Source organism: Sceloporus undulatus, chromosome 3, assembly GCF_019175285.1.
Source record: "Sceloporus undulatus isolate JIND9_A2432 ecotype Alabama chromosome 3, SceUnd_v1.1, whole genome shotgun sequence".
Lineage (NCBI taxonomy): Eukaryota > Metazoa > Chordata > Lepidosauria > Squamata > Phrynosomatidae > Sceloporus > Sceloporus undulatus.
This window is the reverse complement of record NC_056524.1, coordinates 4,919,972-4,939,667: the sequence shown is the minus strand read 5'-3', so window position 1 is coordinate 4,939,667 and position 19,696 is coordinate 4,919,972. Positions and strand designations below refer to the sequence as shown.

Here is a 19,696-nt window from a genome sequence, read left to right as displayed (position 1 = left end):
GAGAGTGACTAAAATGGTGAAGGGTCTGGAAACCATGTCCTGTGAGGAACGACTTAGGGAGCTGGGGATGTTTAGCCTGGAGAAGAGAAGGTTAAGAGGTGATATGATAGCCCTGTTTAAATATTTGAAGGGATGTCATGTTGAGGAGGGTGCAAGCTTGTTTTCTGCTGCTCCAGAGAACAGGACCCGGAACAATGGATGTAAGCTACAGGAAAAGAGATTCCACCTGAACATTAGGAGGAACTTCCTGACAGTAAGGGCTGTTCGATAGTGGAATGCACTCCCTCGGAGGGTGATAGAGTCTCCTTCCTTGGAGGTTTTTAAACAGAGGCTGGTTGGCCATCTGTCAGGGATGCTTTGATTGTGATTTCCTGCATGGCAGAAGGGGGTTGGACTGGATGGCCCTAGTGGTCTCTTCCAACTCTACTATTCTATGATTCTGTGATTCTAACCCCTTAGCAAAAAAAACCTTGGAAACAAATACTCCAAAATGGGAATACTCTAAATGTACTGTGGTATGTAATGTCCAGAGAAAGAGACAATATCTGTATTAAAAATTAATTTATTCAATAAGTTTCAGTGATACACACCAAAAAGCCTAATTGGTATGATTTTATTTTTATATTATTGAAATGATTCCAATACAGTGGCCCTTGGTATCTACTGGGTTTTGGTTGCAGGACCCTCCATAGACACCAAAATCTATGGATGTTCAAGTCCCATTGAATAGTAATATGGTGACCCTTTTATAAAATGGCAAATCAAAATTTGCTTTTTTGAATTTATACATTTTTGGAGTATTTTCAGGCTGTGGATGCATGAATCAAAGAATCCATGGATGACTGTAATTGTACAGCTTTGTAGGACCAATGGTTTGATATAAAACAAACCACCCAGCCGCTTTCAGAAACAAATCAAATTGGTGGTGCTTTAACATTACCCAAACTTGGTTTGTTTTATATTAATCCATTGGCCAGTTCCTACAAAGTTATGCAACTGTTGGTGCCATTTTCAGTAATATTGTTGTAGCTGGTAGGATTTGCATTTTCCTCCCCAAGCCAGAAATGAGCAGGTGTTGACTTTCATACCTCAAAACAGAAGTGAGACTCATGCTGGCCTCCAGATGTTGTTGGACTGCAACACCCAGCCACCTTAACAGGGACAGGCAGAAGCAAGGAGTCCTAGGAATTTCAGTCCAACAACATTTGGAGGGCTACATGGATCCCAGACCTGCACCCTGGTTTAGAGGAGAAACAGTGCTCCATTGTTTTTCAGGGAGAGGGATCTGAGCACCACAAAAATGAGTGGCGGGGGTTGCATCCAGCCTGTCAATGTTGTCCACCCTCTGCAGAAGTGGACTAAGACTGGCCTGCTTTAGTTTTGCATGATTCAGTATTTATGCTTGTCTTCAGACCTTCTTCAAGGGAAGATGTTGGTTTGCAGATGTATCTGCAAGAGAAATATTCAGCTTGGTGTTGTTGCCTTATATCAACAAAAGTCTGCTCCAACTTTAGAAGTCTTGTAGCACATTTCCCTTGAGATATAGCATTTGACACACAAACTATTTCCCCAGGAGAACAGATGCTTGGCTTATTTATTTGGTAACCTCTCTCTACCAGCTTTCTGTAGTCTAAAAGCACAGTTTATAGTCTTTGCTCAGTAAACTGAGAGAACATACACTCAGCAGATACACCTAAAGAGGATAAAAACTGAGAGTTTTTATTATATTTATTACATTTTAAATCGTAACATGCAAAATTAAAAAAGAAACAGCAGCAAAACAACTAAACACAACACTACTTGAAAACAAAATACACAATCAAATAAACATAGCAATCTTAAAATAATCTTTAAAAATCTAATAATCTCAAAACCTAAACTCAGCATGTATTAAATCAATCTAGCCTAAACCAAAAAACTACAGTCGCCCCTCAATATCTGTGGACTTGAGATCTGTGGACTTGAAAATCCGCAGAGAGGCGACTGCCATTAACGGCAATGCGGCATGCGCCCCATTCAAGCCTATGGGGCTTGAATATGTGTGATATTTGGAACTGACGGGGGGGATCCTCCCAGGTTCCAAGGGCCAACTGTACATATAACAATCTAACTAAAATTGAACTTTCTACCCTCCCATCCTGGGAAATATCATCTATACATCATTTTATAAAATGTTCCCCTTAAGCTATAACATAGTACATATTGCTATGTATTTTATATGTATTATCCTACTAGAGATGCCCCTTCCCCACCACCACTCCCTTCTCCTTCTGTGTCATGTCTTTCTAGATTGTAAGCCTGAGGGCAGGGAACCGTCCAATTAAAAAGATTGTATGTACAGCGCTGTGTAAATTTACAGCGCTTTATAAATAAAGGTTAATAATAATAATAATAATAATAATAATAATAATAATAATAATACATGTTGTAATCCCTCTGTCTACATTTTTCCCAATGTGCCATTTCAACTCCATACACAGTTTTAACCTTATTCGGAAGGAAAGCCCCGTTTAAAACGATGGCGTATGCACCCACCACGCATGGGAGCACATGCCCTTTGTTTTAAATGGGGCTTGAGTGTACATATTTTTCCCTTTACTCGAAGGGGTCTGGAACAGATCCCACACATATGGGAAGCATCCACTATATCCAAAATATGGTTCCCATTTAATTCTCTTTCTGTGAACCTATGGCATTCACATTATTGCTGGTTCTTTTTTCTTTCTCCCACCAGGACCTTCTGAAACATACCCCAGAGGAACATCCTGACCACCCATTCTTGTTAGAAGCCCAGAGGAACATCAAGCAAGTGGCCGAGAGGATCAACAAAGGGATGAAGAGTGCGGAAGAGGTGGAGAGGAATGCCCGGATCGTGCAAGAGATCGAGTCCCACATCGAGGGAATGGAAGATGTAGGTTTTTGCAAAAATACCTGGGAGTGTGTGACATTCAACACCTGCATTTTTCTGTTCCCACCAGATGTACCTGTTAAGGTTGTGGGACAGAGAGAAGGGACTTCCCATAAGATCTCAAAATGTGAGCCAGCAACCAAAATGGTGAAAGGTCTAGAACCAATAAATCTCTATGAGGAGTGGCTTAGGGAGCTGAGAATGTTTAGCCTGGTGAAAAAAAGGTTAAGAGGGGACATGATAGTCATGTTTAAGTTTTTGAAGGGATGTCATATCAAAGAAGGAACAAGCTTGTTTTCCACGGCTCCAGGGACTAGCAAGAGCAGTAGCAAGTACATTTCTATACCACTTACCAGTGAACACTCCCTAAGCAATATACAATATGTAAGCCAATTGCCCCCAACAATCTGGGTACTAGGACCTGGAGCAATGGAATCGAACTACTGTACAGGAAAAGAGAACAGGACATTTTATTTATTTTGGATAGGATCACAGATATTCAGGTAGGAATGTATAGGATGAGATGCTCCCTCTAGTATTGAGGTTGCAAACCAAAGTCCCATCTAGTCTACTCTGTTATGGTTTTGAGTGGTACAATCTCACTTAAGCACTTGGCAAACTCTCTAATTGGCACATTGTCTTCTCTCTTTCCAGCTCCAAGCACCACTCCGGAGATTCCTGCGCCAGGAGATGGTGGTGGAAGTGGTAAGGACTAGTTGTTCTCAGATGGGACATCTCAGTCATTGCAGTTGGCAGAGAGTTGGCACATCTGTAGAGACTGAGGATTAATGCAATAGACCAAAGTTTTGGTTGTACATCAAGCAGAACTTCTGATTAATTGGCACATTTGTTTTTATTATTATTATTATTAATCTTTATTGAATTTCTGTTAAAAGAACATCAACATATATCTACAACATATAATCTACAGCATAGTCATTGAAAAGGGTGAAAAATTAAAAGAAGGAAAAAAACAAACAAAACAAAATGAAACAAGCAAGAGAGGAAAAAAAGAAAAAACAACCTACCATACAAAAAAACATTTACATATAAACCTAAACCGACATCGTTATACATAAAATCATACTTCCTGAGCTTCTGATATTTACTTTCTTTACATGATGATACACATGTAAATTTGTTGCAGCTTACTTGCAGCTTCTAAAGTTTGGTATTATAGAAATACAAAATAACAATCTGATCTATTAATACTTTAACTTCTAGACAGACACATCTATATCTCTAAATACTATTTTGTTACACAGAAAAGTATCATGTTAACTGTTTCCCCTCCAGTCTCTTCCCCCATCTTTGGTATACTATATATCGTTTGAAAAAGAGAAGGAGAATATATAATCAGTGTTTCTTTCTTTATTTACTGATACCTCAAGAGTTCTTAATAAATCAACATTTAAATTTCCTGGGAAGCACAAAATAATAAAATACAGTAAAAAAGTATAGCAAGGTAGACTATGCCTATTTCTTAAATACTGTATAACAATTTTATAATATTATATTATTTTAAGTTTTTAATCTAAAGCCAGATCAATATTTTTTCACCATATAGAAAACCAGTCAGTGGTTTCCATATTCTCTTACTTGTTTCCCATGAGTAACCGCATGTTAGGCACGTTAATTTATCCATTTCTGAAATATCTAAAAGTTTTCACCACCATTTATCAAAATCAATCTGTTCTTTGTTTCTCCAATTGGATGCATCAATTAGCCTCGCAGCTATAATCAAATAGAAAAGCAGTTTCCCATATTTTTTTTTCTAAAGATTTGTCCATTACCATTTTCAGCAAATAAAGCTCTGGTTCCATTCTGAATTTCTAATCTAAGATTTTCTGTATCCAACTATGGATTTGTTTCCAAAATTTGCTAGCATATTCGCAATTCCACCATAAGTGAAATAATGATCTTAGAGTTTTGCCACTTTCCAACAATGTGCATCGAATCCTTTGTAAATTTTTGCTAATTTGGTTGGTGTTAAATACCAACAATATTGTAGTTTATAATAATTTTCCCTTAAATCATTACTAGCGGTATATTTCAATCTTTTATTCCAGTTGGCACATTTAAAATGAAAGGATGTATGCATATTCCATAGAGAGAGAGGTGACAGTTCCTCTCCCTCGTATCAAACATCAGCATCAAATGGTTTTAAATTCTGTTTGAGATGGGAAGTGTGTTATTGTTGTTGTTGTATTCCTTCAAGTCATTTCTGAATTATGGCAACCCTAACACGAAAGTATCATAGGTTTTTCGTGGCAAGATTTGTTCACAGGAGATTTTTCTGCCCCTTAGGCTGAGAGCATGTGATTTGTCCAAGTTCACTCAATGGGTTTCATGGCCGAGTCAGAAATCATAGCCTGGTCTCCAAAGTCATAGTCCAACACTGAAACCACTATGCCATGTTGACTCTAATTTGGTTATATTTTATACTATTTTAAGTCACCTTTGTACCCAGAGACACCCAAAACAATACATGAGATTAGGAACCAACAGTATAACTCTGCTATAACTCTGTAGTTAACCTAGCACTGACCATGGCTTGATTGGCATATATGTAACTTTTAGCATGGTTAAAGCTGTTATCCTCAACAGCCTTAATCTTAATCATCTGTACCAGCCTAAAGTATGGTTAAAGCTCAGTTAAGTCTAGTTATCTCACAGTGCATCTACACTATAGAAATAATGCAATGTGACATCACTTTAACTGCTACATCACTGTCCTATAGAATCCTGGGATTTGTAGTTTCACAAGGTATTTTGCTTTCTCTGCCAAAGAGTGCTGGTGCCTCACAAAACTAGCAATCCCAGGATTGGTTAGAGTGGAGCCATGGCAGTTAAAGTGACATCAAGCTGCATTATTTCTGCAGTATAGATGCATCCTGGGTCTAACCTGCACTGCAGAAATAATGCAGTTTGGCATGGCTTTAACTGTCATGGCTCAATGCGATGGAATCCAGGGATTTGTGGTTTGTTGTGGTATCAAAGCATTCTGACAGAGAAGGCTAAATATCTCATGAAACTACAAATCCCAGAATTCCACAACATTGAGCCATTTCGTTTGTGTATTCTAGTTGCATCTAGTTTCCCATACATTTATTGCGTGTACTCGACTCTAAGTCAACCTCATGTATAAGCCAAGAGCAGGTTTTGTAGCCAAAATTATGGATTATGCTATGTTCCATGGATAAGTTGGGGGTTAATTTTAGGGGCATATAGCAAAGGATCTAAAGGATGAAGCAAATCAATGTCAAAGAACTTACAAAATTCCAGAGGATATAACTCTTTGTGCTCACTCTTAAGACTGGATGGATGAGAGAGTAGAAGGGCTCAGTGCTTCCAGGATAGATTCACCAGGAGATGGTTCCTTCTTTTAAGTAAGAGTTAAGATACAGTACTTACACTGATCCGTGGATAAATCGACTCAGGTTTTCTGGGTCAATTTTTTGACCTAAATTTCTAGACTTATACATGACTATATAAAGTAAGGTATCTTTAAGGAGTTTTAGTCTGTTTTAAGTATTTTATTTCATTTAATGTTTTAAATGTTGTTATCTATTATGCATCATTGCAAGGAAAGTGGCGGTCAGAGAAGCCTTAGATAAATGCTTTTAAATAAATAATGCTCTAAATGTGTCTTCTGAACAGGGGTACTTGCAGCTGTGCTATTAAAGGAAGGAAGGAAGGAAGGAAGGAAATAAGTTCTATGCCAGAGTGTTCCATATTCTATGCTGAGAAAAGCTGAATTTTGCAATCCTTGCCAATTATGCAAATCTGCCAATATTTCTTATTTATTCTTTCCTTAATACAATTTTGTGTAATTTGAGAGATGACATTGAAATTCTGGACATTAGCACACAAAGCTAAAAAGTGTGATAAGTCAGGTTGGTACTTATCACACAATGTCATGTCCGTCCTGCTCCTGCCTTGCATTCCATTTATTCCTGTAGCACACCTTTTCATTGATGGGCAAAACTTGTCATGAGGCTCTCATGCTTGCTGCTGTTCCATTACTGCCTTTGTGCGATAAGCCCCTGTGGTGTGAGTAGGAATCATATTGCTTTCATACTGTGTGTATATACACTCATCCCTCCCTGTTTGTGGACTTGGAGTCTGCGATCTTGTTCTTTCATGGACGACAAGTGGGAGGAACATGTGCGCAGGAGTGCGCTCCCATTGTAACCAATGGGGACTCGAATATTTGCTTTTTTCTGGATTTACGGAGGGGGGTCTGAAATGGATTCCCCACAAATGGGAGGGATAACTCTGTGTGTGTGTGTGTGTGTGTGTGTGTGTGTGTGTGTGTGTGTGTATTCCTGACAAATAAAGGCATTCACACAGCTACAGGTTGAGTCTCTCTCCAAAATACACCAAAATCCAAAATTGTCCACCTTGGGTGGCTGAGACAATGAATGCAGATTTCAGCTTTTGTCAGTGTAGAATATGGGCCATTCTGACAAAGAACTCCCTTCCTTCCTTTAATTGTGCCTTTAGTCCCTTTGGTTTCTTTCTCTATGAATCCAATAAACAAGCAGTTGCTTCCCACCATTACCATCATCACTGCCAAAATGTGAAAGTAACCCAAAAGCCTTTTGGGCAGCAGCTCCCCGTGTGCCGAAATGGAAGATAAGCAATCAGAATTCGCTCAGCCAAGCCTGCACTTCCGGGCATTGCTATGGCAACCTAGGATCAGGGGATCCATATAAATAGGTTATTTTCACACAAAAGCCCTCATTTGGTTCATGCTAGCTATTTGTGCAACCAAGAACAGCCATCCCCATCGCTTTATAGCTAAATTACAGGAAATATAGATTGTACAAACAGTTGAGTTGAGATGGCATGTTCAGAAACAGGAACAAAAATAACCCTGGATCCTATTACTGTGTTGTTGCTGTTGTTGTGACTTAAAGTCATTCCTGACTTATGGAGACCTCAAGGGGTTTTCTTGGCAAGATTTGTTCAGAGGAGGTTTGCCGTTGTCTTCCCCTGAGGCTGAGAGCGTGTGACTTGCCCAAGTCACCCAGCGGATTTCATGGCCGAGCTGGGAATCAAACCCTGGTTTCCAGAGTCATAGTCCAACACTGCGCCACACAGGCGCACCTATTACTAGCCCTAGCCCTAAATAAAGTAGATCCAGGGACCCAATTGTTGAACAGTGAATGAATGCATAGATAAATCCCACTGACTCAATGGGTCAGTTCTGGTTAGATTCAGGCCATATACTGGAGGGCTACCTCTCTTCAGTGGCCTGCAAAGTCCCTTTTGGGTCCGTCTGCACAATACAATTACAGTTGGCCTTCTGCATTCATGGATTCAACCATCCATGGCTTGAAAATATATGTTTAAAAGTAAATCCAAAAACCAAGCCTTGATTTTGCCATTTTATATAAGGGACACCATTTTATTCCCCATTGTATATAATGGGTCTTGGATTTTGGTATTCTTGGAACCAAACTCCAGCAGATACCAAGGAACCACTGCATTACACTTTGATACCACTTTGACCACCATGACTTCATCCCAGGGACAATCCTGGGATTTGTGGTTTCATGACGTCTATTCCAGAGACCATTAATGCAGAAGGCATTTGTTCAGGCAAATCTACTAGAGAATATAAAGCTTCTAAAAGAATTCAAAGAAAACAGATAATATTTTCTCCTCAAATTAATTTTTATTACACAGTTCATAACATTTATTATACAATCCACATTTCATAATATACTTTTCTCCCTTCTCCCTCCTCCCAAAAACAGCATTGAGGGAAATATATTCCAACCAAGTTAACAATCATTATCGGAGATGTGGAAAATATCATTAATTATATTTTTTACTTCTTCATACCCCATTTTACCTTCCACTTTCTTAATCACAATTTCCAATTTATCTTTCCATGATTCTTTATTACTTTCCCCAATATATTTAAGTCTTCTTTCCCTAAGGAAATCAAATAATATGTATTCTTTTATATATTTAGACAAGCAAGACTTATTCCAGTTTGATTTGTTTTTCCATCCATAAGCAATCACTGCATGAGCAGCTTTTAGAAATCATTTTATTACATATCTTTGATTACTATTCAATCTTAATTCCCCTAAATTGAGAGTTAAGCAGTTTTCTTTGCTTAATTGTATCTCTATCCCTATTATTATATTTATCTGGTTCTTAACCTCTGTCCAGTAAATAAATAAATAAACTTCACCACACTGTTACTCTCAGGTTTCCATAGGATGGTTCCATGACAATTAAAGGGTGGTTCATACTGCTATAATTTTGCTCTGTGGATATATCCTTTAGCTTGGTGTTGCTACAGTGGGTAGCAAAAGTCTCGATTAATGGGAGACCACTGTTGAAAATGATTCACACTGTAGTTTTTAAGTATGCAGTCCGCTAACGCTCCCTTTCCCTATCAGTTGCATTGGATTCTTGGTAGAATTAAGTCTGCTTAATTTGGGCTTTTAAAACATACTCCCTACGGTGATTAGGAAGCTTTATTGCTTTAATTATACAATGGGGTAATGAACCAGTGGTGCTCACTGGCATGCACACCTCCCCAGCGGCTGGGAAGCAAACGAGGCATTATGCAAGAAATTTGTAATGGATCTCACTTGTACAGGGTTCTGAATTTGGTCAGAATAATGGCTGGAGGGGAGAGAGACAAAGGTTTAATATCTGCCTTACTAATTCCCTGATCAGAATTATCATTGGGGGAGAACCAGTAGTGTGGCTTCTGTTTACAAGTTTGCTGAGTTTCTATTTACAAGTACGCTGAAGGGAAACTTGTCAGCTACGGAATGCCAACAAACATCTGCAAGGCGGCAAGAAAGGTCACAAGAGGGAGGGTTGCCAAATTGAAAACTGGAGACCACTCCTGTACCCTTAATGGTTGTGCAGATGAGGGAATTTCAGCCGGAGTTGTTTGCCATGCAATTAGGTAACAAGCTGAAATCCTCTCTTCTCTGTTGTTGTTATACAGTGTCCAAGTGCATCTGAGGAAGTAGACGTAAGTCTACGAAAGCTCATGCTGCCAACTTCTTTCTTTCAGTTAGTCTCAAAGGTCCTACAAGATCTCTGCGCATACTGTCAAATAGACTTTGGCTTAGACTAGAGTGATCCTATGATTGACAGACCCCCATTATCACTTACTCTGCTTGGATCTTGCAAACTCAGGGATGTGGCTTACTCAATCGAATCAGTTCACTTGTTGTGCAATCACCCTGTTTTCTACTGCCTTCCACTTTACCCAGCACTGACCTAATTTTCAATGTGTCACATTGTGTCATGATACGTCCAAAGTACAACAGCTTCAGTTTAGTTGTCTTGGCTTCAGGGAGAGTTCAGGCATGATTTGCTCTAGACCTCTTCATTTGTCTTTTTGGCAGTCCATGATATACATATAACACTCTTCCAGCACCCAGTTGAAGGTACAGAAGTCATCTCCAGAGGAAGATGATTAGATAGATAGATAGATAGATAGATAGATAGATAGATAGATAGATCCATCCATCCATCCATCCATCCATCCATCCATCCATTTTTTATTTATTCATTCCATCTGAACACATACAAGCTTTAATTCCCTCCAAGTATAGATCAGGTGCCATTCTGTCATATGAAAGAAATCTGCTTGGTCCAGAAGCCAAAAGGTATTGGTACCTGACTCAATAGATATCTCCTGAATGGTTTCTCTTTCTCATTACAGAAGGCTGTTGGTGGAAAGAAGGACCGCTCTCTTTTCCTCTTCACAGATCTTCTGGTTTGCACCACTTTGAAGCGCAAGTCAGGGTCTCTGCGAAGAAGTTCCATGAGTCTGTAAGTGAACAGTTCCAAAACAAAATGATGGGGCACAATGGGGACAGTTTGGAGATGCCACCTCTGTTCTTCCTCACCTACAATCTGCCCTGCCCTTGCATTCACCTAATGGTTGCTGAGATGATACATTTACATATATTTTTGCATTTTTTTCCACAACTACAGTTACCTCAAGTTATCAAATGGTAACCATGGGCTTTGGCACATGCATGCTATGAATTACCTTGTTACATGAGACCACTATTCCAACAGCCTCCACTCAGCAGTGACCAGCCAGGAATTCCAGGAATGAAGATTTGTAGTTGTGTACTATCAAGTTATTTTTGACTTATGGTGACCCTAAGGCAACCCTGCCCCAGGGTTTCATTGGCAAATTTTTTACCAGAGGAGAAAGGGAAGGCAGTGGCAAACCTCCTCTGGACAAGTATTGCCAAGAAAACCCCATGATAGGGTCGCCTTAGGGTTGCCATAGATGGAAACAACTTGAGGGCCCACCTCAGAAGCCAAGAGTTTCTTTCTCTCGGTCTCAATGGTACTACAAGATCCCTTAGCATTCCTTTCTTTTCTCCATTTGCACAACAGCATTTTGAAGACAACCCAGATGCACACCTGTAGCCAGTTAGTGGTTGTTTGGTTTGGGGACAGAGCTGCAACTGTATGTTTTCTGACTACCATTGTGCAGCTGGAGGAGGAAATAAAGCAAGGAAATGCTAGATGATGACTTGTGCATTGTCCAAACAAGTGCTTACTCTGGCATAAGTCACAGAGTGGATTCTGGCCAGGGATCTCAGTTCAGCTCCAGATTGGCTTTCGACATTCTGTCTTTGGCCCAGGAATGATGAGATTGGTGGGTGTCTCTGTGGAAAGACACAACGCCATTGCCTTCGGCTTGATCATCGCTTTTCACACAAAGACACTCATATTCAAAGGCATGTCAAAAAGCATAGGCACATCCATCTCTCCTACAGGGGAGAATTGTGTTAAATGCGGCCTTGTGAATTCAGCCAGCGGGTAAGATGGCATACTGCCCCTGCATGCTTGCTTGCTCAATTGCCATGGGCACACAGCAGCCAACAGAGCAGTGATCATTTTGCATCTGAACCTGTTGCTTTGAGTAAATAGTATTGCAAGTTTATGCTCTGATGTCTTGCTTAAAGATTATCAGTATGCAAAGAGATCTTGCAGCCTTTATGAGACTATGGTCCAAAACACACTGCAGACATAATCCAGTTTGAGACTGCTTTAACTGCCCTGGCTGAGTGCTAGGGAATCCTGGGAATTGTGGTTTATTGTGGCCCCAGAGCTCTCTGACAGAGAAGGCTCAGTGTCCCACAAAACTACAATTCCCCAGGATTCCCTAGCATTGAGTCTATTTTCTTAGATGCATGGAGTATTAATCTCAAAGGTGCTGCAAGATCCCTTTGCATACTGATATTCCAGACTAACATGGCTATGTCTCTGAATTAAAGATTATTGGTTAGCTCCCTCTGGTTTTATTGGATGGTCTGCACAGACAAATTACGTCAGTTACAGTTTTTGTTGATTTCTGGCTGATGGAAGGAGTACAGTCGGCTTTCCATTTCCATGCATTCAACCATGAACAGGTTGAAAAAGATTCCAAAATGATAGAAATTCCAAAAAGCAAACTTTGATTTTGCTATTTGGTATAAGAGACACCTTTTCACTACGTCACTGCATTGAATGGATTTTGATATTCATGGCGGGGTCCTGGAACCAAACCCCAGTGGATATCAAGGACCCACTGTACAAGGTATGTACAGGCCTCATTTGTAAGACAATTCTGGTGTTTTTAGGACAAAAATCCTCTCCCATTTTTTTATTTGTTCATTCATTCATTTTTGTCAGAGGGCTTTGGAGGCCACAAAAATGAAACCCTGCATGGCTCACGCAGCCCACAGACTTCACCTTCACCATCTCTGTTGTAGAATAACAGCAGCAGCCCAACACCAGACCTGAGCTTGAAAATGTTACTTTTCAGGACTACAACTGCCAGCTGAGTTGTTCTGGATTTTGTAATCCTCAAAGCATAGGTTTTCAGAAGTAAGAACAAAATATTAAGTCAATCCCACCAGGAAAGTAGTTTTAGCAAGCAGGTATTTGTAAAAAAGCATGTCAGAAACCTAGAACACTCATCTACCACCCTGGCCCAATTTAGGAAGGACCTCAAAACCTTCCTATTCCAACAGGCATTCCCCGAATAAATATCCTGTGGGCCTCCCTCCTCTTCCGTGGCCATGAGGTTGGGCTGCTGGGGTTTTTATTGTTGTCTGTAAGTTCTTGTATTTTGCAGTTTTTAATTTTTTGTATTTTGATTGTATGCACTGTGTTTTTAACTTCACTGTAAGCCGCCCTGATCTTTGGAAGGGCGGGGTAAAAATAAAAATTTTATTATTATTATTTATTAAAATCTTACAATGAGACACACAATAAATTGTGCCAAGAAAAAAAAAGGAGGGGGGAAGCAAGATACAAAAGGAAGTTGAAAGGAGTCACATATCTATCCCTTCCAAAATACAGTATGCCAACCTGGCCACTCAGTGGTCAGATTCAGTATGGCAATTTGGAATGTCTCCATTTTTATTTTTCTCTCTTTATTCCTCTCTCTCTCCAGTTACACAGCCGCCAGTGTTATTGACACAGCCAGCAAGTACAAATTGCTCTGGAAGTTGCCCCTGGAAGATGTTGACATTGTGAAAGGTTTGTTACTGTTCCTATTGTTGTGGTTCCTATTGGCTCACTGTCATTAATTCAAAGTGTAGTGGCCCCAGTGTTTAGAATCACAGGGTTTATATATGCCACTCCAAATGGTGACTTGTCTAAACCGTCCTTGGCAATTTGTAGCCAAAACTGGACCCTGGAAAGGTGTTGTCTGCATAGTTGAATGTCTTTGGACTTCGATACATGAAGCAGCACCTCTCCCTGTATATGTTTGTCTGAGGTTTGTTGGAGAACACTCCTTCTGTGGGTGCATCTACACTGTAGAAATGATCCAGTTTGACACCACTTTACGTGCTGTAGCTCCATCCAGTGGAATCCTAGGATTTGTGGTTTTACAAGGTCTTTAGCCTTCTCTACCAAAGGGTGCTGGTAAATCGCAGTATTCTGTAGAGTGGAACCATGACAGTTAAAGTGGTGTCAAACTGCAATATTTCTACAGTGTCAATGCACACCTGGGCTGCTGCCACATTGCAGAATTAATGCAGTTTGACACTGCTTTAACTGTCATGGCTTCATCTTCCAGAATCCTGGGATTTGTAGTTTGTTGTGGTACCAGAGCTCTCTGATAGAGAGGCTAAATGTCTCACAAAATTGTATGAGAACATGGGACAGGGCCTTCTTAGCTGTGGCACCCTGATTGAGGAATAGCCTTCCAATGGAGCACTGATTGGCATGGACGTTGGGTTCATTCTGGCACCAGAGTAGTGTCAAACCACTTTATTTCCATAGTGTAGATGCATCCCACCGTCCTCGTCTCATCTGATGCGATCTCTCTCTGGTTGTAGGGGCCTCTCAACCCACCAACCGTGAAAGTATCCAGAAGGCCATCTCTCGGTTGGATGAAGACCTCAGCACACTTGGTCAAGTCAGCAAACTTTCTGAGACCCTCAGCTTCCCCCATCAGGTAAGAACAATCCTTATCCAAGGGCCAGAGGAGTATAGAGCTAAGCAATAGGTACAACATCACTGAAACCAGCAGAACGTTAATGCATCTTGTTAATGTATCTCATTAATGCAGCGTTGAATGCCAGGATATCTAAGAGACCACCTCCTCTTGTATGAACCTGCCCAGAGTTTGGGGTCTTCAACAGAGACCCTGTTACATATCTCACCAGCTTGAAAGGCTAGGCTGGTGAGCATACAAAACAAAGCTTTCTCTGTAGCTCTCCCTGGACTGCGAAATTCCTTCCCAAAGGAAGCCAGGCTCCTTCCATCTCTGTGGAGCCTCCTCTGACTGACTAAAGATGTATTACTATTCTCAGGGGCCTTTGCTTTTTAAAGGTGGTCTCAAAAATTGGCTTTTATGTGTGTTTTTAAAGAATGTTTTTATTTATTTTATTGCGCATTGTTTCAGGAGCCCTTGCAGGCTTTGAATAAATAAATCAATTTAAGTATAGAAGATGTCTATACAGCTGGCCCTCCACATTTGTAGCTTGGACTTTCATGGCTTTGATTATTTGTGGTTTTGATTAATATGTTATCTCAAGGTCCTCCAGAGAAATTCTGCTGGAAATTGACTATAGAGTTGTGCTGGAACATCTAGAGATTACTAGAGAAAACACTTCTCTGGGCATTTGTAGATCCTCCAGCATGATTCTACATGGACCTGTAAAATGCCTAGAAGGAACATATTGTTTTGTACATCGGTAAGTGAAACCGTGAGTACCAGTCCTGGGGACAGGAGAGTTGTCCTGTACTTGTGATTTACCTTTTATATGTCTTTACTGATGTGAGCTTTTATTTGTATGAATTTTAAATTTTGTAACTCTCCTGAAATCCCAGGGGTGAGGGAAAGGCCAGATATAAATAAAATTGAAAATGGTGGTAATAATAATAATAATAATAATAATAATAATTTTTATTTCTATTTCCCGCCTCTCCCTGTGGATCGAGGCGGGATTACAGTAATCAATATTTCAACAATAAAATCATATCAGCTACATACAATAAAACAATAGCATTATTATCAACACAATACGATTAATTGACTTTTCCTGTAAAAACATGCAGTACTAACAGAGGCGAGATATTTTACAATAGGTTTGGTGGATAGGCTCACCGGAAGAGATCCATCTTAAGTGCTTTCTTGAAGGCATCTAAGGTGGTAATAAGGTGGATCTCTTCCGACAAATTGTTCCATAACTTGGGGGCCATGGCAGAAAATGCTCTGTGGGAAGTTGTTGTTAACCTGTTTTTTACATACTCTAATGATTTCTTCCCAGATGTTCTGAGAGTGCGGAGCGGATTGTGTAGGGAGATGTGTTCCCTCAAGTAACTCGGGCCCAAGCCATTTAGGGCTTTAAAGATGATAACTAACACTTTGTATTGGGCCCTCCACATTTGCTGGGGACAGGACCCCTGTGAATGTGGAAAACCCACAAATAAAAATATACTATTTTTTTTAAAACTGGAGAGAACACCTCTCTAGGAATTTCCAGGTCCTCCAGCACAACTCTGTGGTCAACATCTGCCAGAAGTTAACCATAGAATCACACTGGAGGACCTACAAATGCATTCAGAAGTGTTATCTCTAGTAATCTCTAAGTCCTCCAGTGCAACTGTATGGTCAACATCTGGCAGAATTGAACTGGAGGACCTAGAGTTTCCTAGTGAGCATATGTTTATCAAATTTGCAAATAATCAAACCACAAAAGTCAAAGCTGCAGCTGTGGAGGGCCGACAGTAATTCTTCCCATTAATAATACTTATCTGTCCTTATACTCCTTAGAGCCTGGATGACGTTATCAAGGACCTGATGGCGGCCATCCACCGTGAGCTGGCTGAGAAGCAGTCCCTGTCCTTCACCATGTCCTTCCCACCTAACAAGATGGAGCTGACGGCCACCAAGGCCGATGGCACGGAGTCCTACATCTTTGAGTTTCCCAATCCAGATGCGCGCCACAGCTTTGAGCAAGCCTTTGAGGACACCAAGAAAAAACTAGGTAGCTCAGTTTTGAGAATCATGTCATTTGACACTTCATCACATGCTGTATTTTCCAGACAGACACATGGTTCGAGTACTTCTTCCTACAAGACAAATAAATATATAAATCTCTATATATAGAAAAGTAGCATATCATGGTGAAGACCAGTCTGTCTTTCTTCCTAACTTGCTGGCTTGGATAAAGGGTGCATCTACACTGTAGAAATAATACAGTTTGACACAATTTTAAGTGCTGTAGCTTTATCTTATGGAATCCTGGGATTAATAGTTTAACCAGGTCTTTCGCCTTCTCTTCCAAAGAGTGCTGGTGCCTCATAGCAAACTACAAATCCCAGGATTCTGTCGGTTGGATCCATGGCAATTAAAGTGGTGTTAAACTGCACTCTTTTTAAAGTGTAGATGCACCCTTTGTTTTTTAGTTGCTGGCATTGTAGGGAAGAATGTTGGATTATATCTCCGTCCTTTCATCTGCAATCTAAATTGGTACAGCTGAAGTACAGGTATATTTCTTCATATTATCTATACAAAAATGAGACCTTCAACTGTTAGGCTTTGAAAACAGAGGTGTAACTGGCAATGATCTTTCCTTACTGTTTTCTGGTTTTCTACAATTTTGGGTTTTACCCAAAGATATAAAACTGTCTTGACTCTGGCATTTTGTGAAAGGACTGGTCAGGTGTAATTTGCTTTTCCTTATAGGTACCACTGCAGTGTGGATAAAAAACCCCGCAGAATGTAAATCCCTGTTGAATTCACTTTTTGCTTTCATTGTGTTACTTTTAAATATACTATTGCTGTCAGCAGTATGGCTGATTAAAAGGTTTGTGAACTATCTGTGACAGTACAACAGCTCCGCTGCCACAGAAATGAAACAGTCAGATGCCAATTACATTTTAGTCTGTTTTCATACACAGGTTGAGTCTCCCTTATCTGGAATTCCAAAACACTCCAAAATCCAAAACCGTTTTCATGGGTGGCTGAGATAGTGACATCTTTGCTCTCAGATAGAATCATAGAATCGTAGAGTTGGAAGAGACCACTAGGGCCATCCAGTCCAACCCCATTCTGCCTTGCAGGAAATCTAAATCAAAGCATCCCCGACAGAGATGGTTCAGTGTACACAAGCTTTGTTTCGTGCACAAAATTATTTGAAATATTATTTCTAAATTTACCTTCAGGCAATGCATATAAGGTGTATAGGAAACAAATGAATTTCATCCTTAGACTTGAGTGCCATCTCCTATTTTGTACAGTATGTGCAAATATTCTAAAATTTTAAAAAATCCAAAACACTTTTAGTCCCAAACATTTCAGTTAAGGGAGACTCAACTTTTATTTATCTATGCTACAGTCTTCTTTGTTGTTGTTTTTTATATTTCCATAACCAGCTTCTAACAAAAATTGCCTGGATCCTGAGTTCCTGAAGGCGATTCCCATCATGAAAACAAGAAGTGGAATGCAAGTAGGTCTCAACTTTGCCAATGAAGTGCACATAGACTGCATATGCACTGCAGAATTAATGCATTTTTGGGACCACTTTAACTGCCATGGCTCAGTGCTATGAAATTCTGGGAACTGTGGTTTTATAAGATGACTCAGTCAAAGAGCTCTGGTGCTTCAACAAATGCCAAATCCGAGGATTCCATAAGATGGAGCCATGACAGTTAAAGTGATGTCAAAGCCTGATGCAGGCTTAGTCTGCTTTTTGTTTTCAGTCAGTGACTCCACAGTGCAGCATTAAACAAGCCATGTGTTCTCCTTGCCAGATGTGCAGAAAATAACCCACAATGCACTTTAATGTTGTTCATTTAACTTCACTGCACTTGAAATGAAGCCTGTTTTTACCAACAGATCAATATTCTCCCTAAACAATATGCTAGACCTGGCCTGCTGTTTGTGGGTGTTTAAACCTAAGAGTTTTGACTCTCGTTCCAGTCTCAAGTGTCTATAAAGCACCTTACAAATCTGTCCCTGGGTTTTCCACTGCACCCCATGCATCTGAGGAAGTGCAGTAGGCCCTTCACATTCGCTGGGGTTAGGGGCACAAGACTCCCATAAAAGTGGGAAAACTAACTCTATTTCAGTTAGTCCCCAAGGTGCTACAAGAACCCTTTGCATAATAAGGCACCTGTTCTAATCGCTGTAGTTGGAGAAAAAGATTTTGTGATATTTGTATTAAAGAAAAGACAGGTTAATTCATCCCATGAATGTAAAATAATCACATATTCCATGCAATCTTGCAACACCTTACCAACTTCTGTTTTCAGTTAGTTTCAAAGGTGCTGCAAGATCCCATTGCATCCTGATTTTCCAGACTAACATGGCTAGGTCTTTGAATCTTCCATTTATCCCATGTAAAGGTTCATGGTATTTCTTCTTTTTAAGGAAACAGGTCAATATTAAGTTGCTTTTTAAAAAAATTCTCCTAGAAATGGTTCTTCAAAGGCTGCAGCCACAGGGCAAAAATAAAGCAGTTTGACACCACTTAACTCAAGGTTATGAAATTCTGGAATGTGTTGTTTTGTCAGATATTTAGCTTTCCTTGCCTGGTGCCCCACCAAACTACAAAAACCTGACCCCTTTGCCCTGTCCCTCTCTTCCAGTTCTCCTGTGCCTCTCCCAGCCACAGCAACCCTGAGAATGCCTATGAGGTCTGGGTATGTAACAGTGATGGCTACGTTGGACAGGTCTGCCTTCTCAGCATCAGGAAAGAGCCCATTGTCGAAGCTTGCATCGCTGTCTGCTCTGCTAGGATCCTCTGCATTGCCTCTGTGCCGGGCCTCAAGAGAACATACAGGTGAAAAGAGAAGAGTTAGGAAAGTTGATTTATTTTATTTTATTTTTTGGACTACAGATCCCTAGCACAACCATTTTGTGCCTGGGTCAGTAGCCAGGATGGGGACAGGAAGAGCCTAGACTTCTTTATATTAAAAAAGTAGACATGGGCAGTTATGTAGACTTGAGTAAATTGCGGTTGTGTGCCTTCAGTTGGTTTCCAACTTACACGAATCCTAAGGCAAACCTATCACAGGGATTTCTGATGGCTGAGTGGGTGACTTGCCCAAAGTAATCCAGTGGGTTTCCATGGCCAAGTGGGGATTCAAACTCTGGTATCCAGAGTCTTAGACCAACACTCAAACCACCATGCCATGCTTGCTTAGGGATATCCTTCCCCTGTGTGTTTTATGGTTTGAATCATCCTATGTCCAAAATCTATGGATTCCCAACCTTGTCGGTTCTGGCCTTCTCCTACTCTTGCCGCTTTTGTCTCTGTTTTATTGCTG

The 19,696-nt window shown here is 40.3% G+C and overlaps 1 protein-coding gene across 1 annotated transcript in view; it reads left to right on the top strand.

Annotated features, from left to right (window-relative positions):
* ARHGEF17 (Rho guanine nucleotide exchange factor 17) overlaps positions 1-19,696 on the top strand; it is a 102,170-nt gene that overhangs the window by 64,325 nt on the left and 18,149 nt on the right. Inside the window, exons 7-14 of the mRNA XM_042459941.1 lie at positions 2,735-2,911; positions 3,563-3,613; positions 10,620-10,729; positions 13,362-13,447; positions 14,254-14,372; positions 16,197-16,410; positions 17,801-17,874; positions 19,016-19,209. Coding sequence (XP_042315875.1) covers positions 2,735-2,911; positions 3,563-3,613; positions 10,620-10,729; positions 13,362-13,447; positions 14,254-14,372; positions 16,197-16,410; positions 17,801-17,874; positions 19,016-19,209 — 1,025 coding nt within the window. The remainder of the gene's footprint in view (positions 1-2,734; positions 2,912-3,562; positions 3,614-10,619; positions 10,730-13,361; positions 13,448-14,253; positions 14,373-16,196; positions 16,411-17,800; positions 17,875-19,015; positions 19,210-19,696) is intronic.